Raw genomic sequence first — 25,014 nt, forward strand, 5'->3', positions numbered from 1 at the left:
CATGTCCTCTGGAATGGTGGCCAAAGCATGAAGGGGCATACGAATGTTTAGCATATCTGGCACATAAATACCTTGCAACACCGGCTACCAAAGTGCCGTGTGAATGCCCGTTCTCACTTTTAGGTGACATTGTAAGCAGGCAGCAGTATCTCCTGTCAATGTAAACAAACTTGTTTGTCTTAGGGATTGGCTGGACAACAAGTAGGACTGAGTGGACTTGTAGGCTCTAAAGTTTTACATTGTTTTGTTTTTGAGTGTAGATATGTAACAAAAAATATTCAACATTTGTAAGTTACACTTTCACGATAAAAAGACTGCATTATGGTACTTGTATGAGGTGAATTGAAAAATACTATTTCTTTTGTTTACCATTTTTACAGTGCAAATATTTGTAATAAAAATAATATAAAATGAGCAGTGTACACTTTGTTTTATGTGTTGTAATAGAAATCAATATAGTTGAAAATGTAGAAAAACATCCAAAATATTTAATAAATTTCAATTGGTATTCTACTGTTTAACAGTGCGATTAACCACGATTACCGTATATACTCATTCATTAGCCCGTTTGTTTATTAGCTGACCCCCCCAAAATGGATAGGTAAAAGTAGCAAAAACCATATGACCCTCTCATAAGCCAACCCTATATATCAGGGTTTGGAAAACTTTGGCTCCCAGACCGTCAGGGTAAGCCGCTGGCCGGTCGGGACGTTTTGTTTACTTGAAGCGTCTGCAGGCATGGAGCCCCTCAGCTCCCTGTGCCATTGGCTGGGAATGGCGAACCGTGGCCACATGGAGCTGAGGGGCTCCATGCCTGCAGACGCTCCAGGTAAACAAAACGACAATGTACTAGATCAGAGATCGGCAACCTTTGGCACGCGGCTCACCAGGGTAAGCACCCTGGTGTGCTGGCCCGGTTTGTTTACCTGCCGCGTCCACAGGTTTGGCCAATCGCGGCTCCCATTGGCCGCGGTTTGCTGCTCCAGGCCAATGGGGGCGGTGTGAAGCGGCGTGGGTCAAGGGATGTGCTGGCCGCCGCTTCCCGCGGCTTGGAGCGGCGAACCGTGGCCATTGGGAGCCGCGATCAGCCGAACCTGCAGACGTGGCAGGTAAACAAACCAGCCTGGCCCGCCAGGGTAAGCACCCTGGCGGGCCACGGGCCAAAGGTTGCCGATCCCTGTATTAGATATTCAATTCAATGATTCCATAGAGTTTAAAATCACCAAATTTTGGTGTAGACCCATTTATAAGCCAATCCCCGCTCTTTGATGCGTCACTTTTTTACCCAAAATATTTGGCTTATGAACGAGAATATACAGTAACTTTTTTAATCGCGATTAATTCTTTTTGAGTTCATCGTGTGAGTTAACTGCGATTAATCAACAGCCCTAAAAAAAATTTCATGTCTTTACCTGTGTAAATTACCATAGCCAAAGCCTTCATTTAATGCCAGTTAAGGCTGAATCAGGGCATAACCAGCAGTGCAAGTAGGGCGGTCCGGTCTGGTATGCCGCAACAGCAAGGTATTTATAGCCAGTACGACGTACCGGAAAGACACAGGAATAGCAGAACGTGTGACTGATGGGTGGTTCCACGCCCACAGCTCCTCCGGCGTAGCTGTACCCAGCCCTTCCATACAGGGTCTCCTCTGTCTGTACAGCAGAAGCCCCGCTGGAGGACAGGACTGGGGGTCCGGGACTGGGGGCGGTAGAGCCGCACGGCTCTCCTGGGAACCACAGCGGGGAAAGGAGCAGAACATGGAGCCACCAGGCGGCCCCAGGCCGGCAGCTCCTCCAGCATGGCTGTGCCAGCCCCAGCCCTATCCTTCGACAGGGCTGCTGTTGTACAGACGGAGGAGACCCTGTGTGGAAGGGCTGGGGTGGTAGAGTCATGCCAGAGGAGCTGTGGGCGTGGGGGCTGCCCGATGGCCCCATGTTCTGCTCCTTTTACTTCTGCCATACCGAAATCTCTGGCGCAGCTGCAGGAGGACAGAGCCCCTCCCTCCCCAGGTAAGGGGACGGGGAGAGCGTGGGGACCCCGGGCTGGGGGCGGGGAGGAGTCACGTGGAGGATCACGTGTCCCCTGTGCTGGCCTCCACCCTGTACTGGTAAGAAATGGATTCCACTTGCACCCCTGGGCATAACCAACCCACACACCCCAAAAACAGAAATGCCAGGTAAAGGGGAAGTTTCCAGCATTTTTAGCCACCTGCACATCACCTTCACTGCTATTTCTGACACACTCTGGACCTTAACAGTGAAATCACTTCCATCTTCAACAGATATTCAAGAATGATAAACAGCTCAATAAAAAATATGCTGCAATAAAAAAAACCCTGATCTATGACCTCACCAATATGAAGGGAGAATGACATCACATGTGGACGGTGTAACCATCAGACATGGAAATTTTCCTAGGTGAGAGTATGAGATAAAAGTTACAACTATTCTAAATCTAGATGTATTTTTCCAGACATTTCTAAGTACTCTCCGTATAAATAGCAAATTATTTATACACATGTAGAGAAACTGAGTAAAGATGAGTAAAGACAAAATACTATTGAAAATTCCCCTCTGCCCCTTCCCAAAAAGCATGTTAAGACAGTGTTAAGGCTCAGAGTACATATCAGTAACTTTGGGTAAAAAAAAAAAAAAAAAAATTACAAAAAACAAGCTTTATAAACCCAGGAAATTTAGAGTTAAGGTTACACTTAAAAGTAATTCAAACTTTTCAAGGTCTGGAAATGCACATTTAAGGCATCCACACAAACTCAATTTTGCCCTATTGTAATGCCATACAATAACCATACAACTATGATTACACATATAAATGCTCATGGTCCCAAATTAGATTACACTAGTTTTTCAACACATCAGATTATTTACTTGTGGTGTCCCTTCCCTGCCCCTCTTCTAACAGGGCAGAGTTAAGAAACTTTTATTTTGTGTTCTAACCAGAAGCCAGTTTCCATGACTGCTGTCTGGATGCAGCATTATAAAAGCAGAGTCATTTTGTTATGTATGTTTGCTTTGGGTATTGTTAATTGTTTTACAACAAATTATTCTGCAATGCTGCTAAATTTAAATTGATGATCTCCAATACAAGAGGCAAACTCCACGAGCTGTAAGAGACACTATCCCAGAGTAGCCACAAGTTTATTTAAAATCATTACTACCTGCTTACAAGTTAGTCTTCGTTTAAACTCAATTAGAGGTCAACCTGCTTTGCTGATTTTGTTTCACTTGACTGTTGCAGCTTTGTTGCTGAAGACAAAATTGGAACATCCATTCAGTATCTCTGTGAATAAGGTGAAGTCTATGTGTGATGAGTGGATTTTTAAAATTAGCTTCTATCATAGAGTTTTCTTGAAGATTTTGGTCTTTTGGCATCAAGTTTTTCCTTAGTACGCAGTAAAATGTTTGCATGCCAATCAGAGATTATGCATAAGATTATGCGCTGTGACTCTAAGAGGTACAGAACAGAACTCACAACTGAGGTGTGTATGTGGCGGGGAAGGGGTGGGGTGGGGGGGGCTATTGTGGCTTTAAAAGCCACCTTTGAACCTTCCTGAGCTTAGGCTGCTCTGGGGGTTAGAGAGGTCTCCAGTGTAGTTTAGACAGCACCAGGGGTCAAATGATGGTAGCCCCCCCAGGCTGCCCTATGGGCCGCAGTCAGTGCCTAATTTGCACCAGGGCTTGCCAGGGCTGAGCCCTGGCATCTGTAGGCTTGGCACATCAGTTATGAATGTAAAAAAATTGCTTGAGTCCCGGCACCTCTTTCATTCCAAATTAAGTGCTGGTTGCAGCATTATCTCCTACTTCCAGCACTTCCCTACACCAGGATTTAGGAGTCCTCCGGCGTGGCTGTACCACCCCCAGCCCTACCAGCGCTGTGGGGGAATTAAACTAACACATTTAAAAAAATCACTTTCCCTTCCAGTAGTTTGACAGCCCTACTCTCTTTCTTTTTTCGCATTCTTCTCTTCTATGTAAATGTTATGAGTTTTCCTGCATCAGTTGGAAGGGAATTACTGAGGTAGCCATTTTTGTTACTAGCAAAAAGTCTTAAAAATTCTGAGTAGAGGAGCAAATCAGAGCTGAGGGATTACAGTAGCCAGAGTAGAGAGTTTTGCATATTCAGAGTACAGTTACTAAGTAATAACTAAGGTTACAATTTACTCACGGGTATTTTTAGTAAAAGTCAAGGGCAATAACCAAAAAGTCATGGCTGTGACTTTTACTAAAAATCCCTTAACTAAACCTTAGGTGCTGAGGTGGGGGAGGTGCTCCGGTGGTCGCTGCTGCTCCTGGGCGTGGGGGGCAGCCTGGGGCCCTGCTGCCGCTGTTGCTGCTCCTGGGTGGGGGGAGCCTGAGGCCCCGTTGCTGCTCCTCTGGGCCGGGGCGGCTTGGGGTGCCGCTGCTGCTCCTGTACTACTGCTCTGGGGCAGCGTCTGGGACCAGTTGCCTGGGGCCGCCAGAGCAGCGGCTGGTGTGGCTGGCTCCAGGGTGGCCCAAACTGCTTGGGCAGCCCTGGGGTCAGCCGCACCAGCCGTGGAAGTCACGGAATCCGTGACTTCCATGAAAGACTCACAGCCTTAGTAATAACATATAGCTATTATGCAAACCAGACACCCAGAAACCTCAAAATACAGGAACTGCATAATTAGGAAAAACTATGAAGGTATGGCTCTCAATATATAGAATCCCAGCACTCTGGCTGACACTACTGAATTTCAGTACAAATTTAGTGTAGATTATTTCTGGTTATATTCCACCAAAATGGTAACTTCGTACATTATACAGTTTTATTAGATGAACTAATTTATCATATATATCATAGGAAATATTCTTTAGGCATGTCATATTTTAAAAGGCATCATGTTATATTGACATTTCCTATGCAGGTCAAGGTAGAGATTATATCTCTGCATGTCATACAGCACCCAGTATAATGCAGCTTCTGTTCTGATTGGGGCCCCAATATGTAATATAAAGCATATAGACATTCAAGTGCCTTAAAAACATCCTTCTCCCCAATATACACTCACCAGTCATTTATGGACTCCACTGATCGGTTACACTACTGAGTAATTATATAGTATTTTTTTAAATGGTGTTACCCAAGAACAAACAGGAATAAGAGCAGATTCAGTTTAAGTATGTAAAATTTAGTCCCAGGCAGACTGCGAAGAGCTACAAAGGGATCTCTCAAAACTGGGTGACTGGGCAACAAAATGGCAGATGAAATTCAATGCTGATAAATGAAAAGTAATGCACATTGGAAAACATAATTCCAACTATACATATAAAATGATGGGGTCTAAATTAGCTGTTACCACTCAAGAAAGAGATCTTGGAGTCATTGTGGAGAGTTCTCTGAAAACATCCACTCAATGTGCAGCGGCAGTCAAAAAAGCAAACAGAATGTTGGGAATCATTAAGAAAGGGATAGATAATAAGGCATAAAATATCATATTGCCTCTATATAAATCCATGGTATGCCCACATCTTGCATATAGATGTGGTCGCCCCATCTCAAAAAAAGATATATTGGAATTGGAAAAGGTTCAGAAAAGGGCAACAAAAATTATTAGGGGTATGGAATGGCTTCCATATGAGGAGAGACTAATAAAACTGGGACTTTTCAGCTTGGAAAAGAGGCGGCTAAAGGGAGATATGATTGAGGTCTATAAAATCATGATTGGTGTGGAGAAAGTGAATAAGGAAGTGTTATTTACTCCTTCTCATACCACAAGAACTAGAGGTCGCCAAATGAAATTAATAGACAACAGGTTTAAAACAAATGAAAGGATGTATTTGTTCACAGAACGCACAGTCAGTCTGTGGAACTCTTTGCCAGAGAATATTGTGAAGGCCAAGACTATAACAGGGTTCAAAAAGGAGCTAGATAAGTACATGAAGGATAAGTCCATCAATGGCTATTAGCCAGGATGGGCAGGGATGGCGTCCCTAGCCTCTGTTTGCCAGAAGCTGGGAATGAGTGACAGGGAATGGATCACTTGATTACCTGTTCTGTTCATTCCCTCTGGGGCATCTGGTATTGGCCACTGTCGGAAGACAGGATACTGGGCTATATGGACCTTTGGCCTGACCCAGTATGGGCTTATGTTCTTAGAATAATATAACTGCTTGACATGATTCAACATGATTTATACTTCATTTTATTACTTCCAATGGTTTTGTGAATGTCACCTACCGGAAACTGTGAATGCCCTGAAGTTCCTGCTGAAGTACCTCCTGCGTTGTTGCTATTAAGTCCAATGCGCCAACAAATTCAGAAGTGGACAACAACAGCTGTACTGTAGGCTGCGTTTGGTGTACAGTAGCCATTAACTTCAGTTTATTGTACGCTTTCACACAGTTATTTCTGGTGAGTGATAGTCTTAAAACTTGAAGAGATCCTTCACACATTACTTTATCAATTTGGGCGATTTTATCTCGAAGTATTTTTACAGCCTGGGAGGTTTTCCTGAGGTAGTCCTGCAATTCATGCTGAGAGGTCATTGCATGAAAAAATGCTTCCGAGCGTAGAGAAATTTGATGAGCAATATTTACTTCCACAATATCCAGATAATGGCTCAGCTTGAGAGAGAGAGAAAAAACAACAACCGTATGTTGTAACCCCTGGCAAATAGATCACACTACAAAAGCACTAAAATGCATTTGGTGGGTATAATTTTAAATTATTTCTACTAGTACATATCTTTGTGCTATAATGATCAGCTGCCCGTGGCCACTATAACACTGGATTCAAAGCTGTTGTCACGGTGGCAAATGAATAACTACCCAGTTTTGTTAGTGAGTTCAAAAAGCATTGGGAAGGTTGAGCTAGTGCATCTCCTTCCTGGTGAAATCATGCTTGCCAAGTACTGCTTGCAGAAAAGCAAGCAATTAAACAAGCCTGCCCAAGGCTTTGTATCTCAGAGGTCAGACATTAACTCCCCTACGTTATAGCCACTAGTTGAGAGGGTGTGCTGGTACTGGAAATGAGAATAGCACATGGACTGAACTCTATCATGCACTAAGGCTGCTACACCATGATGGGGACCTTATGTCAACAACATAAGTGACGACTCCATGGGTGCTCTGGTGCTGGAGCACCCATGGAAAAAAAAGAGAGGGTGCTCAGGACCCGCCAGCCACAGCTGTTCGGCCATACTACCAAAAGGCTGATTGGCAGCCGGGGCTCGGGGGAGGGCGGAGAGCGGGTGAGCAGATGAGGGTCTCAGGGAAGGGGTGGAGCGGGGTGGGAAGAGGTGGGACAAGGACGGGGCCACAGGGAAGGGAATGGAGCAGGGGCAGGAAGAGGCAGGACAAGGACAGGGCCTCAGGGGAAGGGCGGAGCAGGGGCGGAACCTCAGAGCAGAACGGCAGTAGAGCACCCCCAGGGAAAACTTAGAAGTCGGCGCCTGTGTCCAACAGGATGAAACTTGTCTGTGCCTGATGGTCTGATCTAGGTAGCTCCTGCTTCTTGGGGAGGAAGGGGAGTGTTGGGAGAGGGAGGGTTCAAAAGAGGGCAGAGTTCTCTAGGATATTCACTTTAATTCACTCTTTTGTAAAGAAGTTCCCTCTGAAGGTGGGCTTGGACATAGTTGCCTTCAGCCAGCCAGTGGAAGTCACTATCTAGTGAAGCAAAGCCCTTTCTCCTCAATCAAGGCCTGGTTCCAGGGTACATGTTTGGAACCTGAATTCCTAATTTCCTTTGCTGCACTGTTACCAGTCTGCTGGTCTGGCCCTACTTTATTCAAACTGAAACAACTCGGTGTTCTGAATACGTCATCTGAATGCGAATACTCAAATGGCCTGATTTTTAGAGGTGCGGAACACCTGAAGATCACAATGACTTCAACAGGAGCTGTGTCTGCTAAACAGCTCTGAAAAATCAGCCCCAAAACGTTGTTCCTTCTCACAACTATTTCATTTAGGATTTACAGTCTCAATGGACTATGCAAATCTTGGTCTAAGTGCAATAGGCTTATTTACAAATTCCTTCCACCCAGCAACCATAATACAGTATGTCCATAGGAAAGGCCCACTGATCTAGACAGTGCCATGGGGATTTGGAGGGTTTCAATTCCAAGCAATGGGTCCAGACTGGGTTTTCTGAGTCCCACCTGGGAACAGCTCCCTGAGCTGAGGGTGACTACAGAGAGGGGAACTAGGCATCTTACCTACACCAGATATAATGAGATGGAGCCTAGGTAGGCTCAGAGCCTTAAAAAGATTTGGGGCTCATGTAATGAACAGAGCAGCAAAATTATTACAAAGCCAGGAATCAGAAGGTATTAATGAAGGCATCAGAGCTGCCCCATTAATATTCTAATACTTGTTTTAGTGTTTCAAGTCTGTTAAGCTGCAGGAAGGAAACGTGGATAGAGACTATGCTAGTCCTTATTTTGGTTGCACTGGGGAGAAAAAAAAAATCCTGAAGCACAAGAGAGGCTTCTCTCTTCTTAACTTAGAACTCCTGCTTCATTTCTGCCCAACTGCCTAAAATCCTGGCCCAGCCACTTTCTGCAAATTACATGCATTCTTAAAACTGATGTCTCATCGTCAGACAGTAATCACTTCAATGGCATCTTATACAGTTTGTTGCAATTTCATGTCCACTGCCTAAGGAAAGGCAGAGTTGCAAGAACTTCTTAGTGACAGAGAAGCTAATGCTGTTTTTTCCCAATCATCACCTACAGACTTAAGGGTAAGCTCCTAAAAGCTGTTGCACGTAAGAGGGAAAATATTTAAATTAAAAACAAAAACACATCACAATGATTTTAAACTTTTGGAAGGCTCTGAAGAGTATTTATACCAACAAAACAGGTGTCTGCTTTTTTTCTTTTTCCATTGCATATGTACAATTTTTAAAATAATGACAATTCTGAGTGTGATTAGCCCAAAGACCCCTATTTTTCATGTGGATGGAAGTACTCTGCCATCGAGCTCTACAGTTCTCCCAGGACGTGTGTGATTCAGCTACAATAGAAACTGCAAAAGGAAGCAGTACCTATGGTATGATGCCTGAAAGATAACAGGAAACTACCAGGAAGGTTTACTACTTTTTGCAGTGCACAGCACACCCTGCCTTGAATCTGGGGTTTTCCTGAAAGTTTTGAGAAAGCTGTACCATTACTGGACTGTCAACATACACACCATGCACTCATTCTTCCTGCAATCACTATTCATATTCAAAACAGCCACAAAAGAAGTTCTTAATGAGGATTGTCCTCTTTGATTGCTTTAGTACTTACTACTAGAATATCTTTACATTGCATGTAACAATGGTCATTTGTTGGCCCTACCCTTGGCAGATACGTTTATTTAAAAAAAATTCTCCTCTCAGAAAGGTGGCCTCCACTGGCATCTACTAAAAACTCTTAGCCTGATTGAAGTAATATCTGGGCGGTAAAATTAATGTGTCGTGTAACTTTCAGAAAACAGCGGCAGTGGACTTGTCTAGAACAGTTTCCTTTGTAATCAGTGAACAGGTGCACTGAATAACAGTTTACTGTATTGAGATTTACCTTTTCTTGCAGCAACTTTGAGGAAGCTGCATCACGATTTCCTTTTCCTCCAGAAGTATTAAAGTGAGACCATGGTAAAACGGCATTAAATGTTAAGGAATCTTCCAAGGCAAAATCTGGTTTCATAAAAATCTGAAACAAAAAGAAATAAATAAATCTTTCTCTCGTCTCTGTTTTCCTTTCCTTGTCACTGTTCCCCACCCTTCTAAAACAAAGTGCACACAAACAAACCCAGGTTTGACATATCCTCTGGGGGTCCTAGCCATCAGTTTCTCTAAAAGCTACATTTTCATTTACACAAATAAATAAATAATCAATCTAGCCCTTATGATTGGAACCAACTTTCCAGCTGTGAAGTGAATGTGACCAAGTGCAGGGTTCTCTTCCTGAATCTGCAAGTAAACAGCCTGATGGTATAGAAGTACAAACTGCCCAAGCCCCAAATCCTGAGCTGTACTCAGGGGAGGTCCTCCATGGGACAGGAATGAATCCTTCTTTGGGACATTCTTCAGCAGTGGAGATGCTCCATTGCTGATACTCCATCCCTAAAGTTGGAGTAGGCTACACATTCCTAATGCTTCCTCCAGTTGGTGGATCCATCTTGCAATTAATTCACTGAATCCGGTTCTTAGATTCCCACTGTGGGAACAGCACACCTGAAAGCCCCTGCAGAACTGGACTCCGCAAAATACAGGATGCGGTGCACAACCCCTGCACAGCTCCAAGCCTACCTCCCCAGGCACAGTGCAGCAACTCTGGCCACAAAAAGCCACATAATTTTGTCCCTGCTTCTGTTCCTCTCAATGAAGCACTATCTGCGACGCATCTGCATCTGGCTTAGTTTTACTCCTTAAAACGGCTATAATGCCTGGAACTTCCAGGAGGACTGAACCATCTCCTTCCCGTTCACCCTAAGCATCACATATGACATCAAAGGATTCAACAGCGAGAAATCAGTATCAAGCACCATCTGTTCCTTGGCCTTAACTTTAAACTTTACAGTGAAAGCTACTTTCAGGACATGCACAGTGATCAACATTAAACCATTTACCTGCTACTAACTTATCAACTGGACAGTTTTTTCAGTTTGAATAAAACGGAATGTAGGTTTGTCTGTTTTGACCACCTGTTAGAACCAATCTGTCATGTAGACTGTGAACTGACTGGGGCAGGAATGGTCTTCTTTGCAACTTGTCTGTACAGTGCCTAACACAATGGGGCCCTAATCCTTAACTGGGGTTCCTAAGTGCTACAATAAATAGTAATAGACTCAGGTCTACACAATAACTTCAAAAACTTGCATCAAACTCTCCCTCTCGCCCCCCAAATCTTCCTTCCTCCCAGAAGTTTCTTTTCTGGAAAATGTACCCAGCAGACCATGGCCACGCTTCAGTAGAAAGCAGTGTGGTTGTCTATTCATGCATGGTTCTATGCCTGAAAATAATGGCAGTTGTGTTTTACCTTCAATATCTGCTAAAAGAATAAATACAGCTCAGGAGACAAAAACAGCCAACAAACTTAAGGATTATCCATTTGGATTACATTGTCTAAGTTCCATGTGCATTACTACAATTTAGGAGGCTCAGAGGATACCTATTAAAATAGTTCTCCTTCATACATATGCACACACACACTATTAAGTCTTGCACTAGAAATCTGACAAGCACATTTTCCTTAATAAAGCCTATATTGTACTGCAATCATACCTTAGGTACTTGTTCCAGATCTGTCCTGGATTTATCTAAAAATAAATAAAATATAAGTAAACTAGCATGATAAATATAAGACTTCATTGCAGTCTTCTATAGTCAATCATCAGCAAACGTATTAAAACAATTAATTTCAATAATCAGCAATTAAAGGCCTCGTTGCTCTTTGTAATTTTTTGGGATTTAGCTACAGTTTCTGTGCAGCACGCAGATGTGTCCAAGTTTGACTGCTTTAAAAATAAATGTATTATTCATATTATAAAAGAAACCCAGTGCTTCCAACTCACTCAGGGTGAAATTCATCTTGCCGGTGAGGACCAGCATAAGGCTCTCTGCACCACTTAAGCTTCCCATTGGTGCTCCCTAGGGAGGTCACCGGTGGAGAAGTCACACTGGGTTAGATCCAGAGGGCAGATGCACACAGGGTGGTGATGGGGAGGGACCACAGGATCCACACAGATTCAGTGACCCTAACACTCTGTGCTAGTGACACAGAGGTAGTACTGTTCCAGTCCATAGGCTGAAGTGATGGTCATAAGGGGTGTCACAGAGGGAAGGAAAGAATCAGGACAGGAGAAGAGCTGCACTGGAGCTCTATGCCCTGGCCTCATTTGGAAGTGGGAGGATTTCACACTCTTAAGGCTCCATCCACTTTAATTCAGTCACATAAAAGGAGCTCAATCCGAGCGTACAGAGTCCCATCAGGCCAAAAAGGGAGGAAGATGAAATAAGAAGTCCATAGCTCACTTGGAGGGTCCCCTCCTCCCCTCATAACCACCATGGTGAAAGGGACCTTTTACCATCTCCAGCACCTCTCTCACCTGCAGAGTTGTTACTTTATTAAACACAAAAGACAACGCAGCCCAGGAACCATCCCGCAGCCTTCTGGCCTCAGTCTCAGGCTGTAGCAACTCTTACAGCTGAGAGACCCCAGGTTGCGTTTTCTAGGACTGGAGAAAGATAGGCAACTCCAACACTGGGAGCTGCAGTGGGTGGAGCTAGTTTACCGAAGGTCTGGTCTCCCAAAACCACTCTCCAACTCCCTGGTGCAGAGATTTTTATCCTGTTTGGCTTTGCATAGCAGACCAACCTTTCCTCAGGATAGTTATTTTTACTCAAGCCTTCTGGAGTGCTTCTGGGGGCTAGATACAGTCCTTAAACAGACATTTTAACAAGTACAGTACTCATTTGCAATAAAGGCTATCCATTCAAAAGCTGTGATATTGTTCAATAATATTACACTTTCAAGATCCCCTGTGTAGTACTATGGGCAGTTAACAGAGGAAGGAGATTACTGTCCTGACAAAGGTAAAGCATAGCTAAATATAAGAGTTAGTTCTCAAGAATTTAAACTATGAAAGACAAAAAAGTTGGACTTCATTTTTCATGGAAAGGAAAAAAAACTGGTAATAGAGGTATTAGAAAGCCTGACAAGACGAGCTGAATCCAATGGAGTAAATGAAAACAGGGAAGCATTCTGTAATTACTAGGAACAGGGGATGCAGACAAACTTTCACTCAATGAGCAGTGCTTCGCCAGTGAAACTCTCTTATGGGAAACTGAAAGAATGAAGTAATACAAGCTAACTTCAGATTGTCCATTATATTTTCTCTGCCTGCCTTTTTTGCCTATTCCCAAACCTTGATCACCCGAGATACCTCACTACAAAGCCAAAAATATATCAGGAGAAACAGTCTTGTTACAGCTACAGACTCCATTAAAAGAACCATGCAAGCAGCCTTTGCTAATGATGATCTTTCAATATGTCAGGGATGCCACAATGTCACAAATTCCAATTTTTCTTCTCCGTTGGGGGGGCCATTCTTCATTACTCAGAACATGAACAGTAGCCAGAAACTCAACACAATCGCATAATCTAGTTTCTTTTTATTCTTTTTTTTAAATAAGAGGAAGTTAAAGGAAAAAGTGTCACGGATGTAATTTCAAGTTGTGAATGCAAAAATGCCAAGGAAGAATTCAGGAACAGGAATCACTAGTTTTTTGACCTACAATGTCTCTATCGAATCATACCTGGATTTTCAGTGATCATTACAAATAAATCACCAGCAGCTATTTCTGCAGGTAATATCTTAGGAACAACCAAAGGAGATGATTAGAATTGTTATATTATCTATTATAGAAAAGAAAATGACTTTTTAACAAGTAAAAGAAGACTAGGCGTTTACCATGAGTATGTAAGAGAGTCCTGTCGAAGGTATCTTTAGGAGGACAAATATTCTTGCATCTTTCATGAATCTTCTCTCTCTATAAAAGAGAAAAGATATTAAAGAACTAGTCTGACAGTAATACAATAATGAAAAAATCTTTTTTTCTTTTAAAGGAAATATTCAGAACATTTTCCATCTAAGATATTACATTATGCCAAATAATTCTGACAACTTCACAACTAATTTTTTCCCGCTTAAAATTTTAAGTGCATGTGAAAGGTGCCAGACTTCTGGAGGTTGAAATCCTTGTTTGTTATTTGGTTGGCATATTATTTCTTTGTTAATTTCACATCACCGAAAGGGAGACAATGAAACTATTGAAGACCTATGATCTAAATTCTCCTCCCCACAAAATGAAATATAAATATCCACTGAGTGCAGTAACACACTTACAGACATTATTTATTTGCAGTCTAATCTGAAAATTATCCTACACTAAAATAAAAACATCCTTTTACTGACCTTCCCCATCTTACTTATATGCACCACAGTGAAACTTTACACCTCATTTAGCTAAGTTAAGCTTCTATTTTTACTTATAAAGCTTAAACATGGGTTCCACATTTTATAAGACTCTTCTATATTGTCCTCTTCTTCAGATATTATTTTTTTTAGGCAGCTGCAAGATTCATCAGAAATTCTTTCACGGGCAACTCATGCCTCTCCTTCCAATACGCTATTTATTTTCACAATCAAATAGTTACATTTCAATTTAATGCAACAGTTTATTTAATTTTTTAAATATTGGCTATACAAACATATGGCTCTAAAAACAATTCTTCCCCCCATACTTTACCAGTACTATTACCATTTTGATGCAGAACAGTTAAACCTTTTTATACTCCCCAAACAAGTGTTTTAAGGGTTTATGATGCTGAAAATGTTCAATATTTGTTATTGGCTCTTAAACCAAGTTTGTTCAGTATGTTCTGTTCTATGTTTGCACAGTTACTGCTGCAGTGGGGACCTGGACCATGACTAGAGCTCCTAGGTGCTACAATAATACAAATAAATAATAATAATATAGATTGTTTTAAACCTGCATCTGCATTAAAGCCCTCTCTCTTGTAATTCTGTAGCTTGTACCCAAATAACATGTATTTGTAGGGGAAAAGATGACTAAAAAAACCTGCAGAAACATGAATACAGAATAATTCACCTAATCTGAACAGATACATTAAACAAGGAAATTATATATAGGTGGTAGTATTTAAAAATACCTTTAAAATGTTCATTAATCAGAACTGGACAATTGTCTAACACTTCAAGGCTGCCATTCTGGGGCCCGATCCTGCAAATGCAACCAAGCATAGTGCTCTCTACCATAAATAGTCTTATTGACTTCAGTGGGACTATTCACAAGAGTAAGCACTACACTCAGCAGGAAACGTTGATGATCAGGTCCTCACAGCAGCCAAAAGTTAAAAGAAACAGAGAACACAGCAGATTTCCACATCTTCTTTTAGGCTGTGTTCTTTTTTTAAAACTTAAAAACAGCTCTGGCTTTCACCAGATGGCAATAGTCTGTTTCCTACTTCATTATTTTATATTTAAGTGTTTTGTACATAGGCCATTTTAAAGACATTCTTAGCAACAATTTAGTCATGTTTTACATTTGATCAGGTGACTGGATTTTTTTTTTTTTTTTTAACATTATAGAGTGTAATGAGGGATAGCTCAGTGGTTTGAGCATTGGCCGGCTAAACCCAGGGTTGTGAGTTCAATCCTTGAGGGTGCCATTTAGGGAACTGGGGTAAAAATCTGTCTGGGGATTGGTCCTGCTTTGAGCAGGGGGTTGGACTAGATGACCTCCTGAGGTCCCTTTCAACCCTGATATTCTATGATTCTACTGAATAATCCTTTAAGAATAATTAGTGAAGCTTTCAATAACCAAGGGAAATAGCGAAAATGAACAGCAATTATAAGGTCTGTACATGTAAAACAAGAGTATAGCACTCAGGAACTAAAAAATAATGAAATAGCAGGGAGAGAGAATTTAGACAATGCTTTTAATGCTGAGAATGGTGAACTTACAGCACACCATACCACGGTCTAGAGAAGAGTCAACTAGCATAGAACTAGACAGGTAGTTATTAGGTAATAATATGATGGACTATTAATGGGTACAATCAGTTAGTGGTGTCAGACTCAAATGGCTCTGAAGTTTCTTTTTTAACCCATAATGTACCTAACTTTGGTACTTTACCTGAATGATTTCCTGTTGATATAATGCAAAATTTTCCTTGTTGATCTGTGGGAGGTAGAATGAAGGTGCGACTTCTGTGTCCACAAAGTCCTGTCCCCATGTTTTTGTAAAGAAATCGGATTCCCTTTTTGCTAACCTAGGATCATTTAGCGCCGCTGGGAGATTTACTTTGGAATGATAAATTGTCCATCTATGCTGATCTGCAACTAGAGATGGGCGGTCATCTAAACTATTAGGATCACCTATAAGCACAAAAGATAAGACAGTCCATTAAGACAAAAACTTGAAAGCACTTTTTTCATAGTAAACTCAATGTAATTCTTGAAGCAAACAACAAATTTCAAAATTTTATTTACCTAAAGCATTAGAATTATCTACAGAAAGGATACCAAGACACACAATCCCCTTCCCCAACAATCTAACACACTCACATTTGTGTGTTTAGATCGCACAAACCAAGTTTTAAACATGCAATTAGAGGTATATTCTTTCAGTATCTTTACACAAATATCAATTAATTCTTCAGGTACCCTTTGAAAGACAGAAGTCTGTAGACTTGATATACTAAATATATTAAATTGAAGAACTACTGCATCCCCCAACCTAGAACTACAGTCAATGTTCTCACATGTTTCTTCAGGGAATTTTCAAAATCCCACTATTTCCCCTATTTTACACCCCTTACCCTCAGCATTCCATATGACAACTATCAATACAACCACAAAACCACCTTATGGGAGTGCCAGTTACCCATCTTGATCTCTTGCTCCCCACATCAGAAGGATTGGGGAGTGTCACAGAAGCAATGCAGTTAGCCCCGCAGGGTGAGAATTGCCTGTCTCTCAACTATATTCTGGCTGATCTTTCACAGGCTCTGAAATAAGTCTCATCCTCTTCTCCTTCATAATAAGGATGGTGACTTCCATGTAGGGTGACCAGACAGCAAATGTGAAAAATCAGGATGGGGGTGGGGGGTAATAGGAGCCTGTATAAGAAAAAGACCCAAAATTCAGGACTGTCCCTATAAAATCTGGACATCTGGTCACCCTACTTCAATGTGAGGTGGAAATATAAACAAGGTGGAAATCAGGAGATCTCCAGTGCTCCAAAAAGAAAATGAGGTGTTTTTTGAGGTGGAGTAAGTAGAATCCCACTCTACCTATAAATACATCATTTTATTTCATAGTATTATCCAGAAAACAAGAGGACTGTGTTGGCTATTTTCAGGACACTGACTGTAACAGTATTTTCATCTGCCTTACAAGCCAAAATTACCTGTAGGTTCCTTGGGACATACATCAGGCAGTGATTGCACAGGTCGAAAGCGTTTAGCAGAATCCATTTCCTTTTTAAAGAAAGCATCTCTGCTGTTTGACTGAGGCACTGGTGAAGAACTGTGGCTTGATGCCATTGCATAAAATCACCACTTGATAGAAGCTAAGAAAGAAAAAATAAACACAAAGTCTTCAATGCAGCTCTGATTACTGATTGTACCATAACAATGGCATTTATTTAACAACTCACCTACATAAAATTAAACAGTTTAAAACAATACTAGTTATCTTTCAACCATGGTATGAAAAATATTTTACATTTGAAATACAAAGAAATACAAATACAAAGAAAGGGCTAATTTTTATACACACACAACTATTGTACATAAAAATGCCCAAGCACATTATATCTTTCTGTTTCCATAATTATTCAAGTATTATCATAGAAATATTTCCTCTCAGAAATGGCATGCAAATTCTGGAGGTTTGTGAATGAGAGAACATGCCAGTGTGTTATGGGTATTTTTGTTTAATCTACCGATGGGAGCTAAGTTGTGCAAGCCCACAGACATGACGGCGGATCACATATCAGAAGTCTCGTGACTGCCGATAAAGGACCAAATTCTCTGTTAATTTAATTCCATTGACTTAAGCAGAATTACATGAGCAGCGAATTTCATGCCATGTAAGCATGATTTGGTATACTTTTCCCTGAATTTTTCTTCTTGTTTGGTAGTGAGGGTTGAAAGATTTATTTGCAGAGTATTTAAAGAGAACGATTCGTGTTGTGTACAAAGTATGGATAGCAGGCAAAAACCTTACCCTGTGATGCATGCACTCCAGGGGAGGGGTCTATCATTTTACACTATAGTAGAATCCATTCACTGTTTCCAGAATGTAATGGAATGAATGTCCCAAGTTGTTTTGATACATTGTAATGTGCAAACTGCAGTTTTATTTATACTGAACCTCCACTAAAAGGGTGAAATTCATACTTCCCGGCACAAGGGCCAAGTGATTGGTACTTGTGCAGCGAGCTAACTATATGCTGTGCAGGGGAATAAATTCCACACTCCCCCAAACCAAGTGCAGGTCGTGGGATTGCAACACAGCCCCTCCATGAGGGGTTCTGGGCCAATGGCCCTCATGTAGATGCTTCTGAGAGAGAGAGAGAGAGTGTGTGTGTGTATGTATGTATGTATGTATGTAAAACCAAGTCCCTCTACCTCAATGCCAGGGACTATTTTCCAAGCAAGTCACAGATCGGGGGGCATCAGGCTCCCAGCCACTGGGGTGTTCTGTGTACACCTGGAGAATTTTAAACTCTTTTTTTCTTAGAAGCATAAAAAAAGAAAAAAGCACAGAAAAATGAATATTCACCAGAATGGACATAAACTTTCTGTGCTCCCATCCCCATCTTACATGAGAAACACCCCTTTTTTAAAAGGTTGCTTCCTCTGCACACACAACGCTCAATCTATGTGACCTCTGTCCCCATGTCTTGCTTTCGTCCCTTTTATGACTCTTCCTTTTGTTTAACCCCATTGCTATTATACTTCCTTTCTTCTACTCCTCCCTTTTGCACTCTTCCCTCAATCTCAAAGTCGTCCCCTTTCTGCCCCCTCCTGCCTTTATAGGTGAGGAGGCCCAGTGTTTTCCAGGCTCATTCCCCTGTATATTCGGGGGAATCTCCCACACTTACTCTCTACTGGGATGTGGGGTGTTAGGGCCTCTCTGTCCCACTCTCTGCAGCAGTCCCCTTCAGCCTTCTCCCTTCTTCTCTCACTCATGCCAGTTTAAGATTCTGAGGGTTTTCTTCATCATAAGGACATAAGAATGACCATACTGGGTTAGATCAATGGTCCATCTAGCCCGGAATCTGTCAATGGTGGCCAATGCCAGATGCTTCAAAGGGAATCAATAGAACCGGGCTATCATCAAGTGATCCATCCCCTGTCATTCAGTCCCAGCATCTAGCAGTTAGAGGCTCAGGGTCACCCTGACCATCTTGACTACTAGCCACTGATGAACCATGACCTTATCTAATTCTTTTTTTTTTAATGCAGCTGTAATTTTGGCCTTCACAACATCTACAGGTAACAAGTTCCACTGGCTGACTGTGCACTGTGGTCCCATTCTTTGTGGTCCCCACTCTGTATGTCTCCATTCCCAGATGCATCCCCACATCTCCCCTCACAGTTCTTCAATGTCCATCTGTGTTCCATAATCATCACCCAGCGTAGGTCTCTCCTCTGTCTTGTGTGTGGTCAATCTCGCTCCCTCTAAGCATTGGGACAGGGGAAGACTTGGGTGGCTCCCCCTCCCCCTCACTGATTGCAGGGGCTAGTTTGGATTCTGTGGCCTTTATGGCCACCTCCCCTGGTGTATCTACTCCCCTACAGCCCTGCTTTCAGAGCACTTGGAAGGCAGAGCAGTTCAGGCAGGAAAAAGAGAAAGCACAGGCAACCCCAATCCTCCCATTTATTCCCTGCAACAGCAGCTATTGGCAGGAAATCAACCTGTTTTTAAAATCTCTCTACCAGCTGCACCAAGACATTGGCCAGGACTCAGGGTCCTTGGAAATGGGTATGCAAACCCCAAGCAAGATAGTTGGCAAGAATTTTCCCTGCCCACCTCCAACAGACCTCTCTGAGCTACTCTATTCAGAAAGGCAAACGACACTTCCAGAACTACCAAATACCACTACAATATTCTTAACCAGTTTTGCTCAAAATCTATTCTAGACATAAATTAAAAAATTAATAAAAAGTTAATGTTGCTGCAGTAATAAACATTAGAAAAATACAAAGAATTGTACAGTTTAAATAATCTAGCCATTACAAATAATGGAAATAGCAAGTTTATGTGACTATAGCTGTGGAGAACCTTACAGTTCACTATACTCTAATAAAATTCTGTTCACCTTAATATTAATATTAGAATTACAATAACAATCTTTATGTTACCAGTATTTTATTCATGAAATACTTGCTCAATTGTTTGTCTAATAATTAACTCCTTCCTCAAAATATATTTTTCCTGCATTTGTTTCTAACCCGAGAAATATCAGGAATGTCAAATCTTGTCTCTTTTGGGGGTGGAGGGGGGAGGGGGCTGGAGATCATCTGTTAATCTTTAAAAGACAGACCTTTTTTTCTAGGTATTTGTGTGTTCATTTAGAATTAAACAGATGCTAATAAAAACAAACAGAAGAGTTTTAAACTGTATGTGGAAAAACAATCACTTCCTTCCTCAATTAACCAAGTTTCAGGCCTTCTGGATAGGAACAAAGCACAAAGTCAGGAGTTTTATTTTGTATTTTCAGGTTCCCTTACTTGCAGTGATTTTTTTTTTTTTTTTAATTTAGACACTCCTTTAAAGCTTACTTCATGACAATCTTAAAATCCAAATGGGTGTTCCTGGGTACTTGTTTTTTTCAGAAACACTTTAGATGCTAAAGATGTCAGCCACACAGCGAAACTACAAGATCATTGTGTCAGATTACAGCTTTCCAGAATTTCAGAATTGTTTCCAAACATAACAGAAAATATTTTGTTTAAGGTTTTTAATCTGCTTATTTATTTTCTCTTGCTGTTGCCTCCACCACTGAGAGATTTTTATGCTCGGAAATGCTTGTTCTTCCCTTGTCATATTTCTAATGTACCATATATACTCAATCATAAGCCAGTTCGTTTATAAGCCGATCCCCCCAAGATGGATAAGTAAAAATGGAAAATTTTTATAACCCGTTCATAAGCCGACCCTATAATTCAGGGGTCAGCAAACTTTGGCTCCCGGGCCAACATCAGGATAAGCCACTGGTGGTCCGAGATGGTTTGTTTACCTCGAGCGCCCGCAGGCACGGAGGTAAACCTAAGTAAACAAAGTGTCCAGGCGCGCCAGCTGCTTACCCTGATGGACCTGGGACAGCAACTGGTGGGGAAATTTTTTGGGGGGAGGAGAAGCTGGAGGTCAGGGGAGTAACAACCCCCCACATGAACCCACCCCTAGCCCAGGAACCCCACACTCTCCCCATCCTATCCCTTCCCATCTTATCTGGGGAGGATGTCTCTGGCCTGGCTGGAGCTGCTCCGGCAGGCTGGGAAGCGCGGCCGCAGCCTGCTCCAGTGGGCCAAAGCGGGCGGCGCGACCTCAGCATGTTCCAGTGGGCTGGGCCGGGTGGCACGGCCGCAGCCTGCTCTGGGCGCGGTCACAGCCTGCTCTGCCAGAAGCAGTGAGACTCTGGCCCCGCCTCTTCCCTTCTGGCTCTGCTGTCTCTCCTTGCTCCCTCTGTTGTGGGGAGGGGCTGTGTCCCACCTCTCCCTCTCTATACCCATTCATAAGAGGACCCCCTTCTCTGGTGCTTCCCTTTTTTACTAAAAAAATTTGGCTTATGAACGAGTATATACGGTAGGTACGTTCCTTCCTTCCTTCAGCAGCTCCTCACCAGATACTAGCATTTACTACTGTTAGGGCTTTGTCATTAATCAAACTGGCTCATGAACCAGACGGCTGAGGGGAAAAAATACCTTATTTTAGGACTTTTAGAAAAATAAACATCAGGCTTTCAATGGTAAAAATCAAGCCTCCTAAAGGAATATACAAAGTAGTGGGTATTAGGAGCTCCCGCAACTACAATTGTACCAAATGTCTGCATTAGCAGTGTCTCCTGAGAAATCTCATGTTACATGGATATACATTCGTTGTATCTGTATTGATGGTTTGTATTAAGTGAAGTCCTTCTTAAAATTATACATGCAATGAAACATTTTGCTCTTGAAATCAAGCATTTTGTGAGCCATTTTTTCCCTTATTCTGATAATTTATTTAAAATGATAAATTAGGATGCCAGCAAAACAAAGTGCTTTCTGAAATAAGAAATTCAATTACCTAAACCGAAATGGAACAAATGCTAACTGCATTTAACCAGTAGAAGATTTAAAATAAAATTTAAGGAACACATTTTAACACTGAAGACACACATTTAAAATGTTTGTTTTCAAAACTAAACATTCTTTATTTCTTATAGTTATTTTTATTGCTAATCATTGTCAAATATTCACATTACCTTTGTGCCCTTATTCCAGTCTTAACAAAATCTTAGAACCGAACAAAAAGGTAACACTAAAATATCAGTGCAGCAAAGAACTTTCATATCATCGAGTTGATTTCAACAAGACTCTCTGGCAGAGGTCTTCTAAATGGCCTGCAATATGATGCTGTACTAAATTATTCATAGGTAACAGCTACTCTAGTAGTCATAATTTAGGACCTTATAGATAACTAACTTCAACAAGCTGCCACATTTGTAAAGGCACAAACCTACCTATGAAACGGAAAACACTCATACAGTACTACAAAACTGTGGTTTAACAAAACAGATTTTAAAATCAGCCAAATAAGAACACATGAAGGAATGAAGAAGAACTGCAATATATGTTGTCCTGAATCCCTTCCAAGTCACAAAAGAGACTACAACAAGTCAATGAATGGATGAGAATCCTTACTAGCACCTAACCTCCCAAATATGTTAATCTAATTGACCACTGAAAGTTACTGTGATTTACTAGTTCAGTGGCTCTCAACCTTCCCAGACTACTGTATCCCTTTCAGGAAACTGATTTCTCTTGCGTGCCCCCAATTTTCATCTTACTTAAAAACTACTTGCTTACAAAATCAGACATAAAAATACAAAAGTGTCACAGCATGTTATTACTGAAAAATTGCTTACGTTCTCATTTATACCATATAATTATAAAATAAAACAATTGGAATAGAAATACTGTACTTACACTTCAGTGTATAGTACATAGAGCTCTATAAACAAGTCATTGTATGAAATTTTAGTTTGTACTGACTTTGCTAGTGCTTTTTAGGAAGCCTACTGTAAAACTAGGCAAATATAGATGAGTTGATGTACCCCCTGGAAGACCTCTGCGTACCCTCAGGGGGTACACAAACCCTGATTGAGAACCACTGTACTAGTTTACCTACAAAATAGCCTTTACAGTATTAGCATGCTAAACACTTTATAAACATTTCTTGAAATATGCAGTGATGCATATATCGTCCAGTTTAAACCTCATGGAAAACTAAACTCAAACTTAACATGAAACAAAAGCAAGTAAATAAAGAGAGTGGAGATTGCCTCTACAGACTATTTTAATTCATTCCATTGTGTGGGAGTTGTGCAATACAAACTGTAAATTGCCCAGTCTCTGGAGCCTCCTAGTTACAAGAGAATATGTGCAATAACTACATGCAACTGTGCAAGTTAATGCCATTGATATTTCAGATGCTCTGCAATTAAGTACTGGATTAGAGTAATAATATTTTTTTTAAATAATTTAATCACATTCTGGCTGACAACTTGTATAACCAAGCTTCAGCATGACAAATGGTTACATGGATTAGACAGAAGATATAGGTTTAGAAGGGGAATAAAAATGCAGCTCACTTTTCCAGCAGTCCCAGGCCATTCAAATAAAGAGCAATTGCCCTAATGATGCAATACAGAAGTATCACAAAAAGAGAAGCACAACCGCAGTTCACCTTTTTACAGTTAATCAGAATTCACTAAACTGGGTCCTGGATCCTTCAACAAGTTGAAGTATACAATTCACAGACTGAGATCCCTGTGGAGGGACCAAGACATACAATGGCACTTTACAAGCTGCTCTGTAGCTTTTCAGTTAACAAAGTATCTGTAGTTCGTTTAAGTTAAGAAAAAAGGTTAAATCCTCGGCACAATTCTCAAATATCCTATATACGACTTGAAATCTCCACTCACCCTGGACAGAATCTCAGCTTTCATTTAAAAAAATTAGTTTCTAGCCCTTCCAGTAGAAATCAATAACTTTCCAAACATGAACCAGTGTAAATTGATTCAGTGTTCTATTCCTGAGTCTGAAGACAGACAGCTCCAGTGCCTCTGCTGTTACTCACAGCTCTGTCAAGCAGCAATAGGGTGAAAACAGCAAGACTCTGATCAGTATCACTACTGCTGTTTGGAGCTCCATGGACAGAAATGGAACTGTCAAAAATTATGATAGTTTCATGCTGCTGCAGCAGCTTACCAAAGCTATTAACAGAAAAGGTAAGCACTAGAGATATTCATTAGAGCAGTGGTTTTCAACCTTTTTTCATTTGCAGGGCCCTACAAAATTCTGAATGGAGGTGCGGACACCTCTGGAAATTGAACCTGTGGTCCGCAGACCCCTACCATAGAAGTCTTAGACTGAAAACTGACTGAACAGAATTCAAGTATAAATGTTGCACGTGGTCGGCACAGTGTTTGATACAGCATGAGAAAGGACACTAACTGTGGGCTTCTACGGTAAGGACAATACTTCTGGGTTTTGATCTGTAGGTGGGAGTATTCATATACTTTTGATTGATCAGAAAAACAGAATGCCTTTTCTGAGATCTGAAACTTGATTTTCATAAAAAGCAACAGAGTCACTTTTCGCAGACATAGGACATAGTCTGCGGATCCCCATGGACCACAGGTTGAAAACCACTGCATTAGAGAACAGGACCCCAAAAAAATAAAGGCAAGAGGAAAGGTAGAAAATAAACCTCCCCTTCCTCCTTGCAGCAGCCAAGAAGAATTGGAGGAGGAAGAGAGAAAGAAAGCTTTGTCTTCCCCTAAAAACTTGGGAAAGTTTAGGGTGAGGGTGGGATAGCAGCTATAAATATGTAAGGACACCTACTAGCCAGAGACAGAAACAAAAGACGGAGCCTCTAACAGAGTCCAGGGACAGCACCCTGGTAGAAATTCCAGAGTCTTCCTGTTTCTCACCAGTGGATGGTAAGGAGTTGAGCTTCCCACAGGATGTCCTGTGACCTCACTCATGGCCCCCCTTTTCTATTGCTGTGCTGGTAGGTTTAGCCTTCTGGCTAGGCAGTGTCTAAATTCGTCACTGCATTATCATACAAAGTCTGGTTACACATAACATCTTTCTAATTTCATAATACGAAAACTATTATAGATGGAGTGTGTAGCAACATCTATATTAAGACTGTATTACACTTCCCATTACAACTCTTGTATTCAGTT

At 41.4% G+C, this 25,014-nt stretch overlaps 1 protein-coding gene across 1 annotated transcript in view; it reads right to left on the reverse strand.

Moving 5' to 3' along the window:
• The window catches only part of VPS54 (VPS54 subunit of GARP complex), a 73,387-nt gene that overhangs the window by 40,159 nt on the left and 8,214 nt on the right, over positions 1-25,014 (reverse strand). Inside the window, exons 2-7 of the mRNA XM_034764198.1 lie at positions 16,957-17,118; positions 15,682-15,923; positions 13,434-13,512; positions 11,245-11,279; positions 9,539-9,670; positions 6,217-6,602 (exon numbers count right to left, since the gene is read on the reverse strand). Of these exons, the coding sequence (XP_034620089.1) occupies positions 6,217-6,602; positions 9,539-9,670; positions 11,245-11,279; positions 13,434-13,512; positions 15,682-15,923; positions 16,957-17,092 (1,010 nt within the window). The 5' untranslated portion in view covers positions 17,093-17,118. The remainder of the gene's footprint in view (positions 1-6,216; positions 6,603-9,538; positions 9,671-11,244; positions 11,280-13,433; positions 13,513-15,681; positions 15,924-16,956; positions 17,119-25,014) is intronic.

The sequence above is a fragment of the Trachemys scripta genome, chromosome 3 (genome assembly GCF_013100865.1).
Source record: "Trachemys scripta elegans isolate TJP31775 chromosome 3, CAS_Tse_1.0, whole genome shotgun sequence".
Classification (NCBI taxonomy): domain Eukaryota; kingdom Metazoa; phylum Chordata; order Testudines; family Emydidae; genus Trachemys; species Trachemys scripta.